Source organism: Mustela nigripes, chromosome 3 (genome assembly GCF_022355385.1).
Source record: "Mustela nigripes isolate SB6536 chromosome 3, MUSNIG.SB6536, whole genome shotgun sequence".
In the NCBI taxonomy this organism is placed as follows: domain Eukaryota; kingdom Metazoa; phylum Chordata; class Mammalia; order Carnivora; family Mustelidae; genus Mustela; species Mustela nigripes.
In genome coordinates this window covers 66,068,616-66,087,769 of record NC_081559.1, presented here as the reverse complement: position 1 = coordinate 66,087,769, position 19,154 = coordinate 66,068,616, and the positions used below count along the sequence as shown (strand labels likewise).

At 40.7% G+C, this 19,154-nt stretch overlaps 1 protein-coding gene across 1 annotated transcript in view; it reads right to left on the bottom strand.

Annotated features, from left to right (window-relative positions):
• Positions 1 to 832: 832 nt before the first annotated feature.
• The window catches only part of MYO3B (myosin IIIB), a 376,680-nt gene continuing 358,358 nt past the window's right edge, over positions 833 to 19,154 (bottom strand). The window contains exons 33-36 of the mRNA XM_059395489.1: positions 9,895 to 9,930; positions 3,782 to 3,882; positions 3,361 to 3,407; positions 833 to 2,569 (exon numbers count right to left, since the gene is read on the bottom strand). Coding sequence (XP_059251472.1) covers positions 2,431 to 2,569; positions 3,361 to 3,407; positions 3,782 to 3,882; positions 9,895 to 9,930 — 323 coding nt within the window. The 3' untranslated portion in view covers positions 833 to 2,430. The remainder of the gene's footprint in view (positions 2,570 to 3,360; positions 3,408 to 3,781; positions 3,883 to 9,894; positions 9,931 to 19,154) is intronic.

Here is a 19,154-nt window from a genome sequence, read left to right as displayed (position 1 = left end):
ATCCATAAAAAAGAATGAGATCTTGGCATTTTGTGACAGCATGGATGGACCTATAGGGGTATTATGCTATGTAAAGTAAGTCAGAGAAATACAGATATTGTATAATTTCATTTACATATGGAATCTAAGAAACAAATAGATGAACAAATGGACAAACAAACATAAAAACAAAAACCAGAAACAGACTAAAAAATATAGGGAAAAAACGGTAGTTGCCAGAGGGGAGGGGTGGCAGGACAGGTGAAATAGGTGAAGAGGATTAGGAGATAACAAACCTCTAGATGGATTGATAGGTTGGCTGGTTGATTGATGGATGGAGGAGAGGAGAGGGAGAGGGAGAGAATTTTAAGCAGACTCCACGCCCAGTGTCTCACAACCCTGAGATTGTAACCTGAGCCAAAATCAAGGATCAGACACTGAACTGACTGAGCTGCCCGGGGCTGGGGGGGCAGACTTCCTGTTTTAAATACTAAGTCACAGAGATGAAAAGCGAAGCACAAGGAATACTGTCAAGTATGCGGTATGGTGAGAGATGGGAACTACACTTAGAGTGGTGAGCACTGCACGAGGCACAGAACTGTCGAATCACTATTTTGTACACCTATGCTATACTCCAAAACAAAAATACTTACCTTAAAATAATGTTAAAAAGCTACATAGACTACATATTTTTTAAACAATGAAGTTCATTTATGTTTCTTCTGCTGTACTTGTATACCTTAATAAACATTACCTTTGGGGTGAATATGTGAGGAAAAAAATCAAGGCTCACTTTTTTATTTTTTATTTATTTATTTTTTATTTTTTTTTTTTCTAAAGATTTTATTTATTTATTTGACAGAGAGAGAGATTACAAGTAGGCAGAGAGAGAGAGGAGGAAGCAGGCTCCCTGCTGAGCAGAGAGCCCGATGCGGGACTCGATCCCAGGACCCTGAGATCATGACCTGAGCCGAAGGCAGCGGCTTAACCCACTGAGCCACCCAGGCGCCCAAGGCTCACTTTTTTAAAAAGTAAAGTTTAACTATTGGATAATTGGATTTTCCTATTTCTTTTTCTTTAAAAGTATAATTTCTGAGATCTTTAGATGCCTCGTTTCAGTATTTTATCTTTGTAAAATGTGTATTAAAATTGTCCTCTCTGTAACTCTGGCTAACAATTTTTTCTATTTTTTCCACTTATTTTTTTCCCCCAAACCTGGGTACTCCCACATGTATGATCTGCCAAATATTTTAACGCCAAAAAAAAAAAAAAAAAAAGAAAGAAAGAAAGAAAAAGAAAAAAGAAAAAAAAAATCCGAGAACATCTGTTCTAGAGAAAAGGTCTTGTAGGTTTTTTTGTTTTTGTTTTTGCTTTTACATCATAGAGCAATCTCACACATTGTTTTGCATGGAGTAGTTGCTCAAGAGATGTTTGTTTTATTGAATCATATTGAGTATTATAATATATGGTATAACATTACTATAATAGAACTAGCCCAACCTGGAGTGAAAAATCAGAGCTTACAGTGTAAGAAAAGTGATTAATCATGAGGAAGGCACAATTGACAGCTACTTTCCTGTCACATATGTAACTAAGTGAAGTCTCACCATTCATGTAAGGCCACTTACTAGATGTCCATTCTGTGCCAGGCACTGTCCTAGTCTCTGTCCACAAAGACAGGCACAAGATAAGATCCTTTCCCAAAAATCACTCACAGCCTCATGGACACCACTGACCGGAGAATGGGAATTTACTAAACCATGTGACATAGACTATGACAGGTCCAAATTTTCTTTCCCTCTAATTTCTTTGTTTTTACTGCGAAGATGATGGAAGTAAAGAGTCAAGTCTTTATCAGCATAATAACTAGCAGGAGAGGGGTTCATCAGCCTTAGATAAAGATTAGGCCTCTCCCCCTAAACACAAAAAATTATCCTGGCCTAGGAGACCTTGAGTGGGGACACGCTCCAGTGGAATTCTGACTCTGGAGAGAGGCCTGAAGCATCTCTCGGAGGAGGTGGGGAGTGCAGGGGAGAAGTGAGGTGAAAAGGGAGGCCTGGATTTTCACAGGGGCAGATTTTGCATGGACTGATGTGGCAGGAAAAATGAATATCATCAGCATTCATGATTGGCTTATTATCCTCTTAGATGCTGAGGGCATGAATGATGCTTATTGCTGTAGTCTAGAAGGATGTTCAGTGTCCCACAGGTACCCATGAGATGAGAAAAGGAAAAAACTGCCCAGTTCAGGTTGCACTGCAGATGTGGGGAGGGCAGTGGAGATTTGAGAAAATGGTTAGGAATCTGAAAATTATTTGGCAAGGCTCAGACCCAGACTATGTGTCCAAAGAAGCTGGCCCCATCACACCTCTTTCTTATTAAATGATAGTCAGTCAATTACCATGATTGTTCTTACCCTGAACAGACTGGGTGGGGGGCAGAAAGTACACCTCAGAGCTGAGCAAAAGATGCTCCTTTTGAGGGTGAGGAAGAAAGGAAAGGGCAGGATGGGTTATCTTCCTCAGGAACAGAGTCCACAGGTGACAAAGATTTGTAATATTCGTCTTCTCCATCAAGCACTTTGATTTGGCTGCAACAAAGAAAAGAGTTTTCAGCAGAAAAAAAAGGAAAAAGGGTACAGTCATCACTGCAGCAGCTGAAGTTGCATATGAGAACAGGATTGGGTTCCCCCAGCGGGAAGGAAGGACAGCTTAGGGTAGGTAGCTCAGGCTCTCCCAAAACACAGGAACTGAGGTCTGATCCACAAAGCATTTCACCTCAGGGTCACAGGCCGATATTGGGCCCAATTTAGTGGGGTCTGGAAGTTGTGATCAAATTACAATTTGCCTGAATTGACTTGTCTGTCCCTGTTTGGTTCCTTCTAGAGGAGAAAGTTCCCTCCTGTCCTCCTCCAGTTCTCAAACGGGTACCTTACCTATGTCACTATATTCTCTATCGGCATACTAACAAACCAGAAGAGTCCTCTAACCACTGGGGGAGATTTCCCTTTGTGTACCTTTAAGGTCCAGGGGTAGGGTGATGTGGGAACTGGCATATTTGCATTGCATGGAATGCTCTTATTTGTGGGAGAGTCTTATACAGTCTGCTACCTCTGCAATTATGAGGGAAACCCCAATTTCCTGGGATAATTGTGAAAAATAACATTTGCCTTTAGGTGACAATTTCAGCCTTTTCAGACAGAATAGATTCAAGTTTTATAAAGCTGCTACTGTGAAAAGTAGTTTCCAATGTCAATAATAGGGGTGATATCCCTATTTGCATATTTTTAGAAGCTTCTCTGAAAAGTTTTGCATTTTCTGTAATATCACAAAGGACCCCTTCTGTTTACAGTTGCTTAGAACTAAGAAGACAGATATTTACCCAAGTTTTCTTGGCTTCCTCTTGCTCCCTTGATATTCTAGAGTTCCCTGTGGAGAGGGCCAAGAACACACAGTCAAAGCAAAGCAGCAAGTCGTTAATTTTTAATTCAAAGTGATTTTGTGTTGAATGCAAGCAGATGCTGATAATATCAGAAGTCACAGCATAATTTTTTTGATCAAAGGGCTCAAGTGAGCCTGATGAAGCATGCATCTTGCTCGTCTTTGATAAACCACATCAATTATTCACCGTGAAGGCAGACATCCTGACATGAAAGCAACAGATAAAGAGCCTAAGCACATGTTCAAGAAGAGAGCATAAGAGAGTGGGGGTGGGGCTGGAGGGGCTGGAACAGGTATTAATAACAGAATTATTAACTGGAAACAAAGCCAGTGAAACAGCTTTATGACCACTTTGAACTCACATTTAACTGGTTATAGTACATGGTGTCCTCAGGGCTACTCAACATTTTGGGCTGCTGACATCTTCGGCGAGGTGTTCGCTGCTTCTGTATAAGACCGTTTTCTGAAATTGCAGCAAGACAGCAAAACTTCACTGTAAACCATTCAAGGTGTTGGGAAAATCAGGTAAAAAACTGCTCTTCACGTAGATGCACTTAGAGGAAACCGTGTCCCGTTTTAACAGGTATGCTAATATTGGCAGAAATGTCATGCTAAGACACATATGCACACACAGGAACTGCTAAGGCTAACCAAGGACCACTATAACTTTGCCTTCGTCGCTCTTATCCAAATCAGCCATCAAGAGTGACAGAAAGCAAACTGGGTTCGTCCATGCTGGTGAAGCAGAGGTTGGTGGTCAGCCTTTGTAGAGTGTGGAGTGGTAGCTTAGTGCGATAACTCAGGACAACGAAAGCAATCTGGGATAGTTTGTACCACATCCTACATTGAGGGTTCAAAGACATCTGGAGCACACACACTCCTGGGTAGATGAGAAGCAAACCTTTCAGTGGGATACATTTTGGAGGGAAAATGGCTTGAACCAGTATTTACTGAAATGCTTTGAACAGTACCATTGATCCGTGCAATCTCTGGAAATACAGTGGAAAGGAGAAGGGGAAAAGATAATTGCATGGCTTCACAGAGAAGTCTCTCTGTGTTAGCCCTGATTTCAGAACCCTGGACCAAGAGTGAACTGAAGATTAAGAACTAAGTGTCCAGGGGCACCTTGGTGGCTCAGTGGGTTAAGCCTCTGCCTTTTGGCTTGGGTCATGATCTCAGGGTCCTGGGATCGAGCCCCTCATTGGGCTCTCTGCTCAGCAGGGAGCCTGTCCCCCCTCTCTCTCTGCCTGCCTCTCTGCCTACTTGTGATCTCTCTCTCTCTGTCAGATAAATGAATAAAATCTTTAAAAAATAAAAAGCAAACCACGTGTCCAATGAAGTCATGATTTATTTCCTTTCCAAGCAGATGATTTTCGTGGAATCTGCTGTCCTTTTCACACTATATCTGAATCAGGATTTAGCAGCTCTTCTTGCCAACATACGCGCTTGCGCACGCGCGCACACACACACGCATGCCCCAGAGCTGCCACAGGATATTGTTCACAAATGTGACAGTCTAGAGAAGAGATATAACTTTCTTCTACAAAGTGTATATCATATTCATAAAGTGGAGTTGGAGATTTGTACTTGGAACTATAGCTTGACTTCACTAGAGGTTCCTACTATTTAGGGAAATTTTGGGGGAATTTTCTAAGTGAAGATTGACTCAGCAAGGGGCATTATGAAGAGCAAATCAGCAGTTTCCTAAGTATGAAGTTTTGCATTTGCACTTTTCTCGAACAGGAACATATCTATCTTGAACAAGGTGATTAGAACCATACAGGACTTTAGCAACCATTTATTCTAAACACGCTTTTTTTTTTTTTTTAAAAGAAAACTGAGGCCCACAAATGTTGAATGACTCATTCCAGATGAAGTGGTAGAATGAGGACACAACCCTAGATTCTTATCTCCTGTTCTAGAAGTGTTCTTTTTAAAACTACAGCATATTGTTTTTCTTAACAAGAAACTTTTTTTGTAAGCTAAGGTGTAAGTAAAAGTAAGCTCCATGAAAACATATTATTTAGCATAGCACAATGACGCATTGCTTGCAGAGGGCTCCAGTAGCCTTTAAAGGTATCCCTGTCCATATCTTCAGGAAGTCTGTGCAGAAGGCCGGACTCCAGTTCTCATGCTGTCGTTGTCCTCAGAGTAGAAGGAATCCAGGATGGAAATCAGTTCTTTCTGATATTTCCAACATACCTACCTCCTGCTTGCTTTGTGAAGTCCATAAACTGTGATATGGTAGGACACAAAGTCCCTTGTGTCACCTCCTCTGATTTATAGATTAATGAAGAGAAGTGCCTGGAGGTAAGGTTGTTGGGGTGAACACACACTGGAGATCTGACATCTATTTTTCCTTAGACTTCCTAATATTATGGGAATTCCAACCTTGGAAACTCAAAAGGCTGATCTTAATAGTTTCTGAGTTCAGCTGGAGTTCAGCCCAGTTCAGCTGGACTTCATGTAGTGTTTACATTTGATCAGAAGCTTTTATTTATGTTCTCAATTGGGTATGCTTGATATAAGATGTGGTTTTCAACTTTTGCTCTCGATGAACTTGCTGTTCCATGGGTGGGTGTTTTTTCATATTCTTAGAAGGAATTAAGTTATTGGGTAGAATCTTCTCAATTTTAACATTTCTCCCACAAATAAAAAAAAAAAAAACCGACGGTTGGTTTCTGATGGCATCTATACTATACTACAATCTAATGTAAGTTAGTGTCTGATTTAGCATCAAGTTTTAATTTTCATTATTGTAGCTTAAATATCTCCATGTTTCATGATGTTTTACAGAATGCCATAACTTCGAAGCATTTTGCCATTGGAAGAAATATGAGTACCACTGATATGTGATCAATAATAAGCAACCAAATAAATATTTAGGAAATGAATCATTATTTAATAAATGCTGTTGGAACAATTTCATAGTAAGATGCAAAAAGTATAACTTGAATATAGACCTTATAAAATTTATCCTGTATGTAATATAAATATATAAATTTTATAATTTACAAAATTATAAATATTTTTTATTGTGGGGGAAAAAAGGAAAATAAGACAAGGTCCCTATCTTCAGTCTAGTAGAGAGCACAGGGTCTTAAGAGGTTGAGTGACTTGTCATAAGTTAGTGCTGCTGGACTCCAGTTAGTTTTAAAAATTTCTAAATTGTTTACTTTTCTCAATATGCTTTTTGATTCTCACAGGCCACAATAAATTCCAGATGTGTTATATAGTTAAACATTTTAAATATTCCTATAAAAACCTTAAAGGGAATGAAATGGATTATCTTAACTATGGAAGAAGATATTAATGACAACGATGGGTTCAATTATAATATAAACAAGAAAGTAAAATATTCTATATGATGGACAGTAACAAAACTAAGATGAAAGGAAGTACATTAGAAAGATTATAAACAAATTTAAAAATATATACACACAGAAGTCTACCAACCATAATGTGGAGAGGAAGGCAAGAGAAATATGGAGACACATTCATACTTATTGAAATACAATTAAATGAAATGAGATACTGAAATTGTTTAGCCATCCTGACAAACAGCTTCAACTAAAACAACTACTACTGCTTTTCTATTAATTAGGATAAATTAAAGATCCAAAGACAATATGGGAGTGGCCCTACATACACAGATGAGCCCATAGGCTCCACTTTGCCTGAGAGAATAAATAACAACTTGACAACAAATAACACAGGCTAAGCAATTTGTTCCAAGAAACATGTCCCAGTGAAGGAGACCAGACGGAGAGAAAAAGAATTTATACGAAGATGGATTATGATGACACTTTTGTAGTGGAAAAAAGCTAGAAACATGACAAATATTTAATAATTGGGGAGAAGATAACTCTGGGATATGGACATGATATTCCCATGTTCCCACGAAGGCATCAACAAAGATCAATTAATTTATGCTGTTGAAAGATGAAAATTCAAAATTCAGAAAAAGAAGAAAAAGACAAAACAGCATATATCACATTGATTAAATCTAAATAGGCGTGCACATTGAGAAGTTTATCATGAATTTTTTCCTTTAAAAATTAAAAGAAAAAAATTAAAATAAATCAATGAGGCGTGTAGGGCAAAATTATTCTTTCTTTCTGTAGATGAAGAAAGCATAGCTAAGAAAGTTAAATCTCAAAGAGGCAAAGCGGAAGCTAGAACCCCTGTCTTTTGGCTTCCAAGGCAAAAGTTCGTTTCTAAGAGGTATGAAACAATAGGGTATGTGGCAATTTACCTAGTTCATTTGACTTGTTTATGTAGGTAAATGGGTAATTCAAGTTTGAAGATAAACATTAGTCTATGAGTCATTTGAAGACAATGATGTTCATAATCTGAAAGTGGCCTATTTCTGTCTAGCTCACGCAAACGTGTGTAAGCCAAGCGAATGTTCCAGTTTGTAATCCTCTGGAGGTTACCTCCTCTTAACAGTTTTTGAAAGTATATGATGTCATGGATACCATTTGACACACGTCTTTTCCCCTTTCAAGAATCCCTGCACCTTCTTTTCCCCTTGCGTCTTCTGATTTCATATTTGAGACCTGAGCACATCTTTCTCTTAGGAGTTCTATCCCAGAACCTTATAATAAACTGCAGATAAATTCATTGCAAAATGGAAGACTTGTAAATGGCATCTCAGTCAGGAGCACGGGGTCAGGCATACTTCTGGATCCCCAACCCCAAATCATCACACTGTGTTTGCACAACGGGCTAAGCCCTTGATGGTTCAGTTGCCAGCTTCGTCGCAAAACTTCAAACAGCTGATTTGGAAATTTCATATTTCAATTCTCTTTATTGAACATGCAGGTATCCCCACACTAGAGTTGCCAGATCAAATACAGAACACCCAATTAAATCTGAATTTCAGATAAACAACCAATACTTTTTTTTTAATCTAATAAAACCCTGTGCAATACTCAGGACATACTTGTATTAAAAAGTGATCAGTTGTTCATTTGAAATTCAAATCTAGCTGGGTGTTCTGTATTTTTTTGTTGTTGTTAAATCCGTGCAGCCCTGATTCCAGCACCATTTCAAGTCACAAATAAGGCCTTTTGTTTCCTCAGAGGGTCTCAGAGATGAAGAAGGAAACTATTTCCCACTCTGACCTGCTGAGTTACAGGTATTTTGGCTACAAATGCTCTTCCTCCAGACTGTCCCCTAACAGTTTGTCCCCTAGGGTTTCACTTTTTTTTTTTTTTTAAGATTTTATTTATTTATTTGACAGACAGAGATTACAAATGCAGAGAGAGGAAGGGAAGCAGGCTCCATGCTGAGCAGAGAGCCTGATGCGGGGCTCGATCCCAGGATGCTGGGATCATAACCTGAGCCAAAGTCAGAGGCTTTAACCCACTGAGCCACCCGGGTGACCCGGGTTTCACTTTTTATCACCCATTACAGATGGTTCATTTTGATCTATTTCCTAACAGGATCATAATGAGGGAAGGACCACCACAAGGGAGGGCAGGATGGGGCATACAGTCCAATTATTCCCCTTCTTAGTGGGGCAGCATGGATTCTGGGCCCCTGAGGAATGGACAGGGAGTGGGCAGGGTTCCTGCAAGGAAAGGGAGAGAGCACACTGGGAGAACCATAGCCCCGCACACACTCCCTGTGGGCCCTCCTCAGGCAGGAATATGTTCTGGGCGGTAAGACTGCTGATCTGATTGCCATTTGTGGATGAGGCATTCCCTTGGTTTTACTTGCCAAGTAAAACATCCCCATGAAGCAAACAGTGTTCAGTGTTCTAGATTTACAAATGGCAAATCCCATATGGGGTTACTAGATATATCCCTGGGGCACAAAACAGAATTAGAGTTATGCAATTAACTTACAGAGCTCTGTCAAGTCCGTGCATAAAGGGGGTACATCATTTCTATGACCAAAGTTCTCAGGTCAGATGGGGGTGACAGCAGCCTAGCTGTCAGCTGGATAATCTCTCTCCTCCATGACTGCTGACCATGCTGTGTGGTACTCCACTGGACACTTAATGAACTAGCCTCCAATGATTTGACTTGTCTTTTCTGGCCCTATGTCTCTTCCACTTACCACTTCATTTTTATGGATCAAGTCTTGTTTTACAAAGTAGCTTTTCCTTCATTTATTCTCATTTTTGGGAAGGATGACAAACCCCAAAGAGATGACAGAGGCATAGGGAGATCAAGAGATCACACAGCAAGTTAGAAGCAAAGGAGAATTTGGGGTTCCAAATGTCCCAAAGATCATTTTCTTTACGTTATACCAGTAGAAATACTGGTACCCAGGTCAGGACCTAGGCACTGATGTACCCCCCCCCAAAAAAATCTCTTTGGATTGTTCTAATGTACAGCCCATATTAAATCTTTCCTTACGGATAAGAGCCACATCGGTAGAGTCTGCGATAATCTGCACTACCTTAAAAATGCTGTCTATGGAAGAAGCTTCTCGATGTGTTGTAAACCACTTGCTCCTGATATACCCTGAGGTGCAGGCTGTTTTGGGGATGCCCAGAGCCCTGACAGGGAACAGGAGGGAAGATATTATGCCCTGGGAGTTCAGATTTTCCAATTTAAGTCATGGCATGGAGGATGATAAATCTCTGTGGTTTGGTCCCTTCCTTTTATAGCTAAGGGGTCTAAGTCCGGGGAGCACGGGCCTCTCTCTGGTCTCCCTTCAGAGCCAGGGCTAGCTCAGGTCTTTTGATTCAAAAATCTCAAAGCCCAGGCCGTGGCCTTTACTATGATGCTTGTTCTTTTACAGAGACATTCTTAGAAGTTTTCACCTCGCCCTAACTTCAGGAGGGACTAAGGAATTCAGTGTGCTTTTGTAAAACACACACACAACCAGAAAGAGAGATTTTCTCCTGGGGTGCATGTAATTCAGATCTTCCTTTCGAAGATGAAAGGAAAGCTACAAATTTTCCCAGTTGCCGTGTTATGTCATGAGCAATCTTCCTCAAAATTGCAAAATTGCTACAAAGAAAACATCCCTGAGTTAAATTAGTGCCTGTGGAAGATGGTGGAGTTATAAACTGTCTACATGGAATTTTCTCCTTACTAGTTAGGGAAGTGGTAATAACTTCCCCTAAAACTATTTTATAGCTCAGGGCTTGGTACACACTTAACAAATAATGAATGAATACACGGTGACCGTTCACTATTCTTGTTAAGATCTGTTCCATCTATGTGGCTCACTCTTTGGTTCTGTCAGTCAGGATATTACTGTCAGGGCTTCCAATAGAAAAAGGGCCTCTCCCTCTCCTATCCTTGGACCCCTCTGGGGAAACTAGCCTACCAAGGGTGGAGATGAAGTCAGCTTCTTAAAATCAAAGTTGATTGTCACTGTTGTATTTTTTTTCTTAATACCCTTTCAAGATTTTTCTAGGAGTATGTATTCATTTTTCTTCTTTTCTCACCCCCCCCCTTATAAAGAATTAGTTTATTTATTTGGGGGAGAGAGTGTAGTAGGGGGGATGGAGGGGGGAGGGGCAGAAACAGAGGGAGAAGCAGGCTCTGTGCTGAGCAGGGAGTCCAAGGCAGGGCTCAATCCCAGGACCCTGAGACCCTGACTAAGCCAAAAGCAGACATTTAACCCGCTGAGCCATCCAGGTGTCCCTACGTTCACTTTTCTTAACAACAAAAAATTTACTTGTTATTGCTTTCCCCTCTACTTAACAATAAAGTCATATTTTCCATGATATTAACCTACTTGAAAAATAGTGTATTTCTTTGAGAGTTACATTTTTTTTTTTTAAAGATCTGATTTTTTAAGGAATCTCTACACGCCAACATGGGGCTCAAACTTACAATCTTGAGATCAAGAGTTGAATGCTCTACCAACAGAGCCAACCAGGTGTCCGTAGAGCCACATTTTTAAAGTAATAAATGAACATGATGTTCAAATAAATTAAGCACAAGAGTCCATCTTTCTTCTCCCCTCTGTGATTCCATCCCCCCAAACAGCAGAAAATCCTGGAACAAGTTACTTGTCTTCCAGATTGGTCTCAATGGAATCATTTCAAATGGTTGTATGGTATTTCATTTAATGGATGATGCATGATTAACCAAAATAATCTCCTATATTCAGCATGAAAGTTGTGTCCAGTGTTTTTCTCTAAGTAGTGCTTTGAGAAACATCTCATGATATGATTTTTTTTTTTTTAAAGATTTTATTTATTTATTTGACAGACAGAGATCACAGGTAGGCAGAGAGGCAAGCAGAGAGAGAGGAGGAAGCAGGCTCCCCGCTGAGCAGAGAGCCCGATGTGGGGCTCGATCCCAGGACCCCAGGATCATGACCTGAGCCGAAGGCAGAGGCTTTAACCCACTGAGCCACCCAGGCGCCCCTGATATGATCTTTGATAATAATCCACATTATTAGTTTCTTAAGATAAATTCCTAGAGGTTGAACAATTGGCTAAAAATTATACATATTTTTAAAAGTCATGATTTATCCCAATTGCCATCCAGAAAGTATGTAGCAAATATCCTTCTACCATCTGAACCTGAGATTTATCCATTTCTGAAGGCCCTCACCAGATGGGACGGCATCCTTAAGATAAAATCTGATAACTGAATAGGTGAAAAATGGCACCTCATTTGTGTTTTGATTTTCATTTCATTGATTACTTGAGAGGACAGTGTCTGTTTTTCCCCCCTCCCTGTTTATTAGTCATTTGTGTTTCAGGATTGCTTGTGAGCTGAAAGCAGTAGCTAAGTTTCCGGGTGGACCTACCCTGGATGGAATGAGCTTTGCCTGCCTGTTGCGATGGGATGATAGAAGAGACTTCCCACTGGCTACCAGGTGTGGAGACGCCCCTTTTGAAAATGAGCATGTTGTTGGAAAGCATATCTCAACCTTCTGTCATCATCCACCACTTAAACATTTTTTGCTATATTCAAGACACCTGTACTATTCGTCATGTGGTATTTTTAAAATCAACTACTTTTTTTTTTTTTTTTACTTAAACACATTTAAAAAAAAATGAATCCTTATTCACTGCTGTGCTAAGTGGAAAGCCAGTGCCATCTGCCATAAACAAAGTAAATCATGAAGTAAATACAATGAAAACAAAAACAGTACTATCACACCTGAACTAGATTCTATTTACCACAGAACGTTCTGGGCTTCTTTAAAAGGTTTGATAAAAGGAGAGGTAAGTGTAAGAGGAATTTAAAACCTATTAATACAGTCACGATTTTCTCCTTAATATGAAGAATTTAAACCAGAACTGAAAAAGGAGTAACTTTCTTTTACACAATCAGTGTTATTTAAGGTCACATTCAGACACCATCTAAAATCAACTTGCAGACCACTAGAGGACCGTGTCCCACACTTTGAGAACTATCGGTGTTGTGAAAGAAAAAAACCCCAGCAGGTTTAGAAAAACTGGAGTCTGAATTCCACCTCTAGCACTTACTAGAGGTCTGACTTGGTGATGATGATCACCCAATTAAGGTTGTGGTGAAGATGACAGATAACACACGAAAAGAGAAAACCTGGCACCCAAGGCAGAGGAGGTGCTCCTAAAGGGTTTGCCCAATTCTGGTTATATGGGGGGTGGTTCTCTACCCTGGCTGCATGTTAGAGTCCTCTGAAGAACTTTATAAAAAGTACAAATGCCTTAGACTCACCCCTGGACGTTAGTCAAGTTAGTCATTCAGTTAGTCAAAGGTAGAGCTCTGCTTTTAAACACAGCGCCACCCCTTCCCCCATCCCTTTCCAGAAGATTTTAACTTGTAGCCAGCTTTGGAAAAACTAAGGACTTAAACCTCTCCTAAAAGCTTAGATTGATTTCACAGATCAGCTAGCCATCATCTGTGGGGCGCCAGGGGTGGGAGGGGGTGGTCGAGAAGTTTCAGTTGGGCTGGAGAAATTGTGGGGAAGGGACAGCAGCTCCCGGAGGACTACTAGCACTGTGAGGTATTCACTTTGTGCCGGAAGCCACGTCAGATGGCTTGAGCTTAAAGCTATGGACACTGGGAAAATCATTTTTCATATCCCAAGAGAATAGTTTTGTCGACCAAAGGAACATTATCTCTGGTGTCCAGAGGGTATGATGCTGCCCAGTGCTCTCTGGCAGGTTTTGGTGTGAATGAATGACAAAGCTGAAAAGCCATTCTGCCCTACTAAACTCTTTTTAAGTCAAACATAACATAGGGCAAAAGCGCTGGAGTGTCGGGAGGGTTGAAACAAGTAAAAAATGTTTAGAAGGCACAAGCTTAGAATCGGTAATATGGATTCAGCAATGGGTTGCTGTTGGTTTCTTTCTTTCTGCTTTATGTTTCCTGGTCAGCCTACTCAGAATGCTCGCATCATGTCCCATCGCTCTGTTTTTAGGAGTTTTTAAACTGCTTATTCTGAGCTCTCGCAATGTTCCCTTCCAGCCACACGTCTTCCCGTGGGGATGACTGACTTCATCTGTTACCATTCCTGACAATGGCTATTCCCTAACTTTGGCCCTGTTGGGGGGGTGGGGGCAGGAATTAAGGCCAAAATGGCCACCCAATCTCTGCCCAGTGAAAAGCAGCACTAATTCAGCTTTTTCAAAAATGTCAATGTGAAAAAAATCCAAGACCTGATCTGATGCTTAGCAGACCCACAATGCTAGGCAGCAGGCTGGAAGATGTCATTTCTGGAACTCCTAATGAGATGCAAATCACCTAGTGAACTACTCGGGAGCTGGGAAACAATGTCCTGGGTAAAAGCAGATAAAAATGGAACAAAAGAATGTCTTTGAAGATTGGAACGACATTTTAAATGCTTGAGGATATGGGACACCAGATAGTGCTGGTTTTAGTAAACTAATTGTGACTGGGTCTTTGATTCCTCATGGCAGGGGATCCTGGGGCATTCATCCCCAGCTCTGCCTTGCTTTCTAAGTTGGGACCTGGTTCTGCTTTTTGCTATTAGTGTGCAAAGGGCAGGTCAGCTGTAGTGAAGCCAACACTGGACTTGAGGTCAGAAGGCCTGGGCATAGTTCAATTTCTGGAACTCTCTGGTATGTGACCCAGGTGAACTGCTTACTTTTCTGGCTGCCATGTTTTATCTGTGAAACAAGGGGTTGGACCGATGGAATGATTTTTCGACAAAGGGTGGTAGTGCATATTTTCTTGCCTGGAGATTTGAGGCTGTTATCCCTGAAGTCATGCTCCTTCCCTGTGAGTGTCTGTGCATAGTGAGAGATATACCTGATGAGAGTTAGTTGTGTGAAAGCAGGAAGAGAGAGAACCATCAGCCAAGAGACTCTTTAAGGTCCATTCCAAATTTAAGATGTTATGGTTGCCAAATTCCAGTCATTCATTTTCAAAATGGACATAAATCCTATGGACCCTATTGGCCTTCTTGGAATTTAAAGAAGACCCATCAAACTGCAATCAGGCTTCAGGATGGAAAGTTCTTGGTAACTATACCAGAACGTCACTGTAATATGATTCATTCACTTCATGGGCAATGCTGCACAAGGGGGTGCTCACCCAAACCCCTTTCTTGGTCATTTGGTTACTGATGGACTAAAAGACCACACTTGAATCTCACTCACCCTTCCCAGCTGTGAGCAAAAACTGCAATGCACAGGTTAATGCCGTACAGCTGTACAAACACCCACCCAGGTTCACAAATTGTAAAATATTTTTACATACAGAGAGCAGTCGTTAGTATGATGGACTTGGTTTGGGGGAGATTATATGCACAAATGATTCGGAACTCTGTATATGTGTGTGTGTTGTGTGTATATGTGAAATTGTAAAGAATGTGAATAATAGACCAAATGAAACCACAGTTGTGATTTTTGTTTTCTTTATACTAATAAGATGCAAAAGTGGAATCAATGCAGTATTAATGGTGAAAAATGAGATCACTCTGGTTCTTTCTGTTTTAATCTCCAAAAGCCAATAAATAGGAAGTATCTGGGGGAAATAAAGTTAAAAAGAAAATAACTACATTTGGGTTATTGTCCTATTTTTGTGCAAGTTGGAAAAGATTTCCTTGGTACACTGTAAATTAAATTTTGCCCAACTATCTAGTACATCTTTAAGATTTATAAAAATATTGAGACACAGAGGTTTCAGTTCTCTGCTCCAATCAAGAGTTTAGACTCTAGTTCTTCCAGGTCATACAGAACTACTAAACTTCTTGGCCCTGTTTTCTTACAATCTGATATGAGCTTAATCCATAATGGAAACAATATACAGACTAAGAGCCTCTCATACCCTCCCTTTCCCTTTATTCTCATGGGAGGTTATCTTGTCATGAGGAGGTCATAAGAGATCTGAGTCTCTCCACAGGACTCAGGATCTCTCAACAAATTAACGTCATCAACATTTTTTTTCCATTTAAATTGCACTTCTCTGAATCACTTGATCAGTATAGCGATAAGCCCATTCCAGCATGTCAAAAAAAACAAAACAAAACAAAAAAAAAAAACAAGCCAAACTTAACAAAGTAAAAACTTAGTTGTTAGCAGCATATCTGAAAATGGGTATCTCCTGCATTATACAGTTATTTAGGCCTTGAAAAGGACATTAATTACCACTTTTACTCAGGCTTCTGTGCAGTGACTTTGTATACTGACACACTGTGCTCTGACCACTCAGTCTGACCAGGCTAAACGACAGGTTCAGTGCATTTAATTTTAAGTTTAAAACTAACATATTTTAGGGAATCTGTATCAGCCGTTCTCCACTCTTGGACCCTAAAGGAAACACTCTTTCAGGGACTCTGGTATCTTGGCTTAGTCAAATAAAATATTAACAATCAGAAACCTGGTAGCATTTATCTGACAATAAAGAAAATCATATTAACAGGAGCTCTCCACTGGAGCGATCTTGGACATCCGTGATGGCGCCGGGAAACGCGCCACTACCTCTGAAAGAGCGAGAGGTCCAGGCTGACTTGGCACCTTCCCACTTCCAGCTCTCACTGCCTCTCACCCTGCATGAGATGGGGACCCAGCAGAGTGGGGTTAAATGGGTTGGGGAGCCAGTCCAGCTGGGGGTCATTAGCAATCAAGGACCAGCATTAAAAGGCAGCAGGAGACTAAGGGTCTCTGACAGGCTTGGCTCCACGCACCATCTGGAAAGAAAGAGGCTGTAGAAGCTGGATTAAAAAAAAAAAAAAAAAAGGAAGAAGAAGAAGAAGAAGAAGAAGAAGAAGAAGAACTTCATGGAGATCCCTTCTTGGAGATTCAAATATAAACAGTGATGTTATTTTCAAAGGGGGTCCTTCATTTTTGAGAGTTGGGCCAGGTAGCCACATTTCCAGGTCAATCTCTGGCGATAATGACAATTTACTGGTGCCTGGGTTGGGACCAGCCCAGGAAACTCTGTCTAATGGTTTGATAATGGCTAGTAATCAGAACATCCATGCTGGATAATGTGTGAAGCCTGAAGTATGGGGGGCAGGGCTCATACCAAATAACACATTTAGCTGTACTCTATACCCTATAGTATGATCTGCACATTTCTGCTGGCCTCTCTCTTTTTTGCCATTTAGACTTTTGGATGTCCCTCCTCCTTAATTGTAAATACATAAGAAAGAAAATATGTTTAAAGAACGGAATTTTATTTCTTTTGATCATAGATTGTTAGACTTACAGAACAAAGAAAACTTACAATGTGATCCTTAAGATGTATTACAATACTAATTTAGAATGAGCTGTTATTCTCACAGTAAGAATCACTAATATAATATTATAGTTGAATTCAAGAGAGGAATTTGCATTCCAGCTCATTACTGTGTGGTTCTAACATTAATCTTCAGAATACCTTTAGTTCTGATTACAAAGCAGCCAGTGCAAGGAAAAGAACTCAGGCTTGTATCTGTTTTTAGATGGTGAATGTACTTTCCTGATATTGTTAAGAATGAATAGTAGCTAAAATTATCCTCATGAAGCTTTTGGTAAGGTTCTAGATGCCTGGGCTAGGGAAAAAGTAATGGGAACAATCTAGGACATCATACTATCTCAGATTTAGGGTCACGTGATGGGGGGGCTCAGATGACACTGGCTGCTGACTCAGGGAGTAGACATCATGTAGAGAAGAAATCAAGGTGGTTATAGACCAGCAGAAATGTGCAGTTCTGAGCATCAAATCTCAATCATTTTTTGTCCTTAACTTTGGATAAATTTACATTCATTATTGGCCAGCCTATCAGAGATAGTGTTTTACTTAAAGCTCTAGTCACAAAGAACAGAGTTTAAAAGAGACATACAGATCCCCAGAGGGAGAACACTGTAGTCATAAGACATGGACAAATCCTATTCTTAAGGTTCTGTAGTTGGGCTCATGTTAATTTTGACAGTTCTCCTGAAAGCTTTTAGTTTTTTTTTTTTTTTAGGTATATAAGGGTGACAATGTGAATGTGACTTTTAAATCATGGAAACCCAGTACTGATTAGAGTTATGGGTCTCTAGGAATGGATATGAAGGGTTTCTTTTAAGTAGGTAAAAGTACCCAGACTTGATGTCTACTGCCCAATCTCACACTAAAACTTCATAAAAGACTTGTACCTTAGTTTGGTATGGAAGATTGTTAGTACTAACTTACTCAAGTTCACTTATCTCTGAGAAGCAGAGAATAGAATAGAACCCAGGATTCAATTGGCAACAAAGCCCACACCCTTTTTGTTATGGCCTATTGCTCCCCTACACTTCACTGGTGAGAGAGGGGGAATGGCAAGGGGATTGAAGAGAGTGGGGAAAGCTTGAAATAGATGCAGAATGGAATGGGAGTGGGTCCTGGTATGGGACTAGTATTTGGGGAGCATTATAGGTCCAGCCAGGATTGGAGATGATTATTTTGTGAAGGGCACAAAACTGCCCAGGTAGGATTTTCAGCAAAAATTCTTAGGAGTACAAGTGAAATGCAGAGGAGGAAGGATTAATCTGGAGCTTGGATATTCCACATGGTGGAGGGAAGGACCTAAAGTTTGTCAGAGTAACTGAATTCTAGTCTAGGCTGAAGGCAGGTAGAAGGCAAGCCAACAGAGCTTGGGAGGCAATGGGAGAACAGCTGAGACACGGGTGAGAGAGCTGGAAAGAGAGGCTGTGTTCCTATGGGGAGCAGCCCTTGATGGGTCAGGTCAATGTAGCCATTGGCCATTGAGGTAGATGCCTGGGTGGAAAAGAGATGAAGGTCACTGGTGTGAAAGGGTAGGAAGCAGTAAAGTTTAGGAGTTGGACAGATTTATGGCTGTGAAAAAATCTCTCTAGTTGGTGGTGAGATTTGGGAATAGAGAAGATGATAAATTAAATACCCAAATGCTCACTGAATGTGAAGTGACCAGGATAAGATCAGCAAACAACAGGAACAGAGGGTGATCAAAGGAGATATAGATAGCAATGGCAAGTTAGCAGGATGTGAATTTTATCCCTGATCCCTCCCCCACCCCAAGGTCCTGCTGATGGGGCTCCACTCAAGATTTCATGGGAAATGGTGGCCAGTAGAAGCGGTAAGTCAGAGGAGAGGAAACCCAGAAAACGGTGGATAAGCAATGACACCACAGGGCGACTAGAGTGCCTTGAGTTTTGAGGAGTAGCCAGTGGTGACCAGCATTCAAGGCAGGCTGGAGAAAGTCAGCTTAAGGTCTCAAATGGAATAACCTTTGTTGGGAAGTTCCATCAGTGCCAGCGGGAACTGGTAATCATGGAAGCTAAGCGCCAGCAGGCTGAATGGTTCAGGACTCCAAACCACTGATTGGCGAAAGGTTATTTTCATGCTCCTGAAAGGCAAATCCTGAATA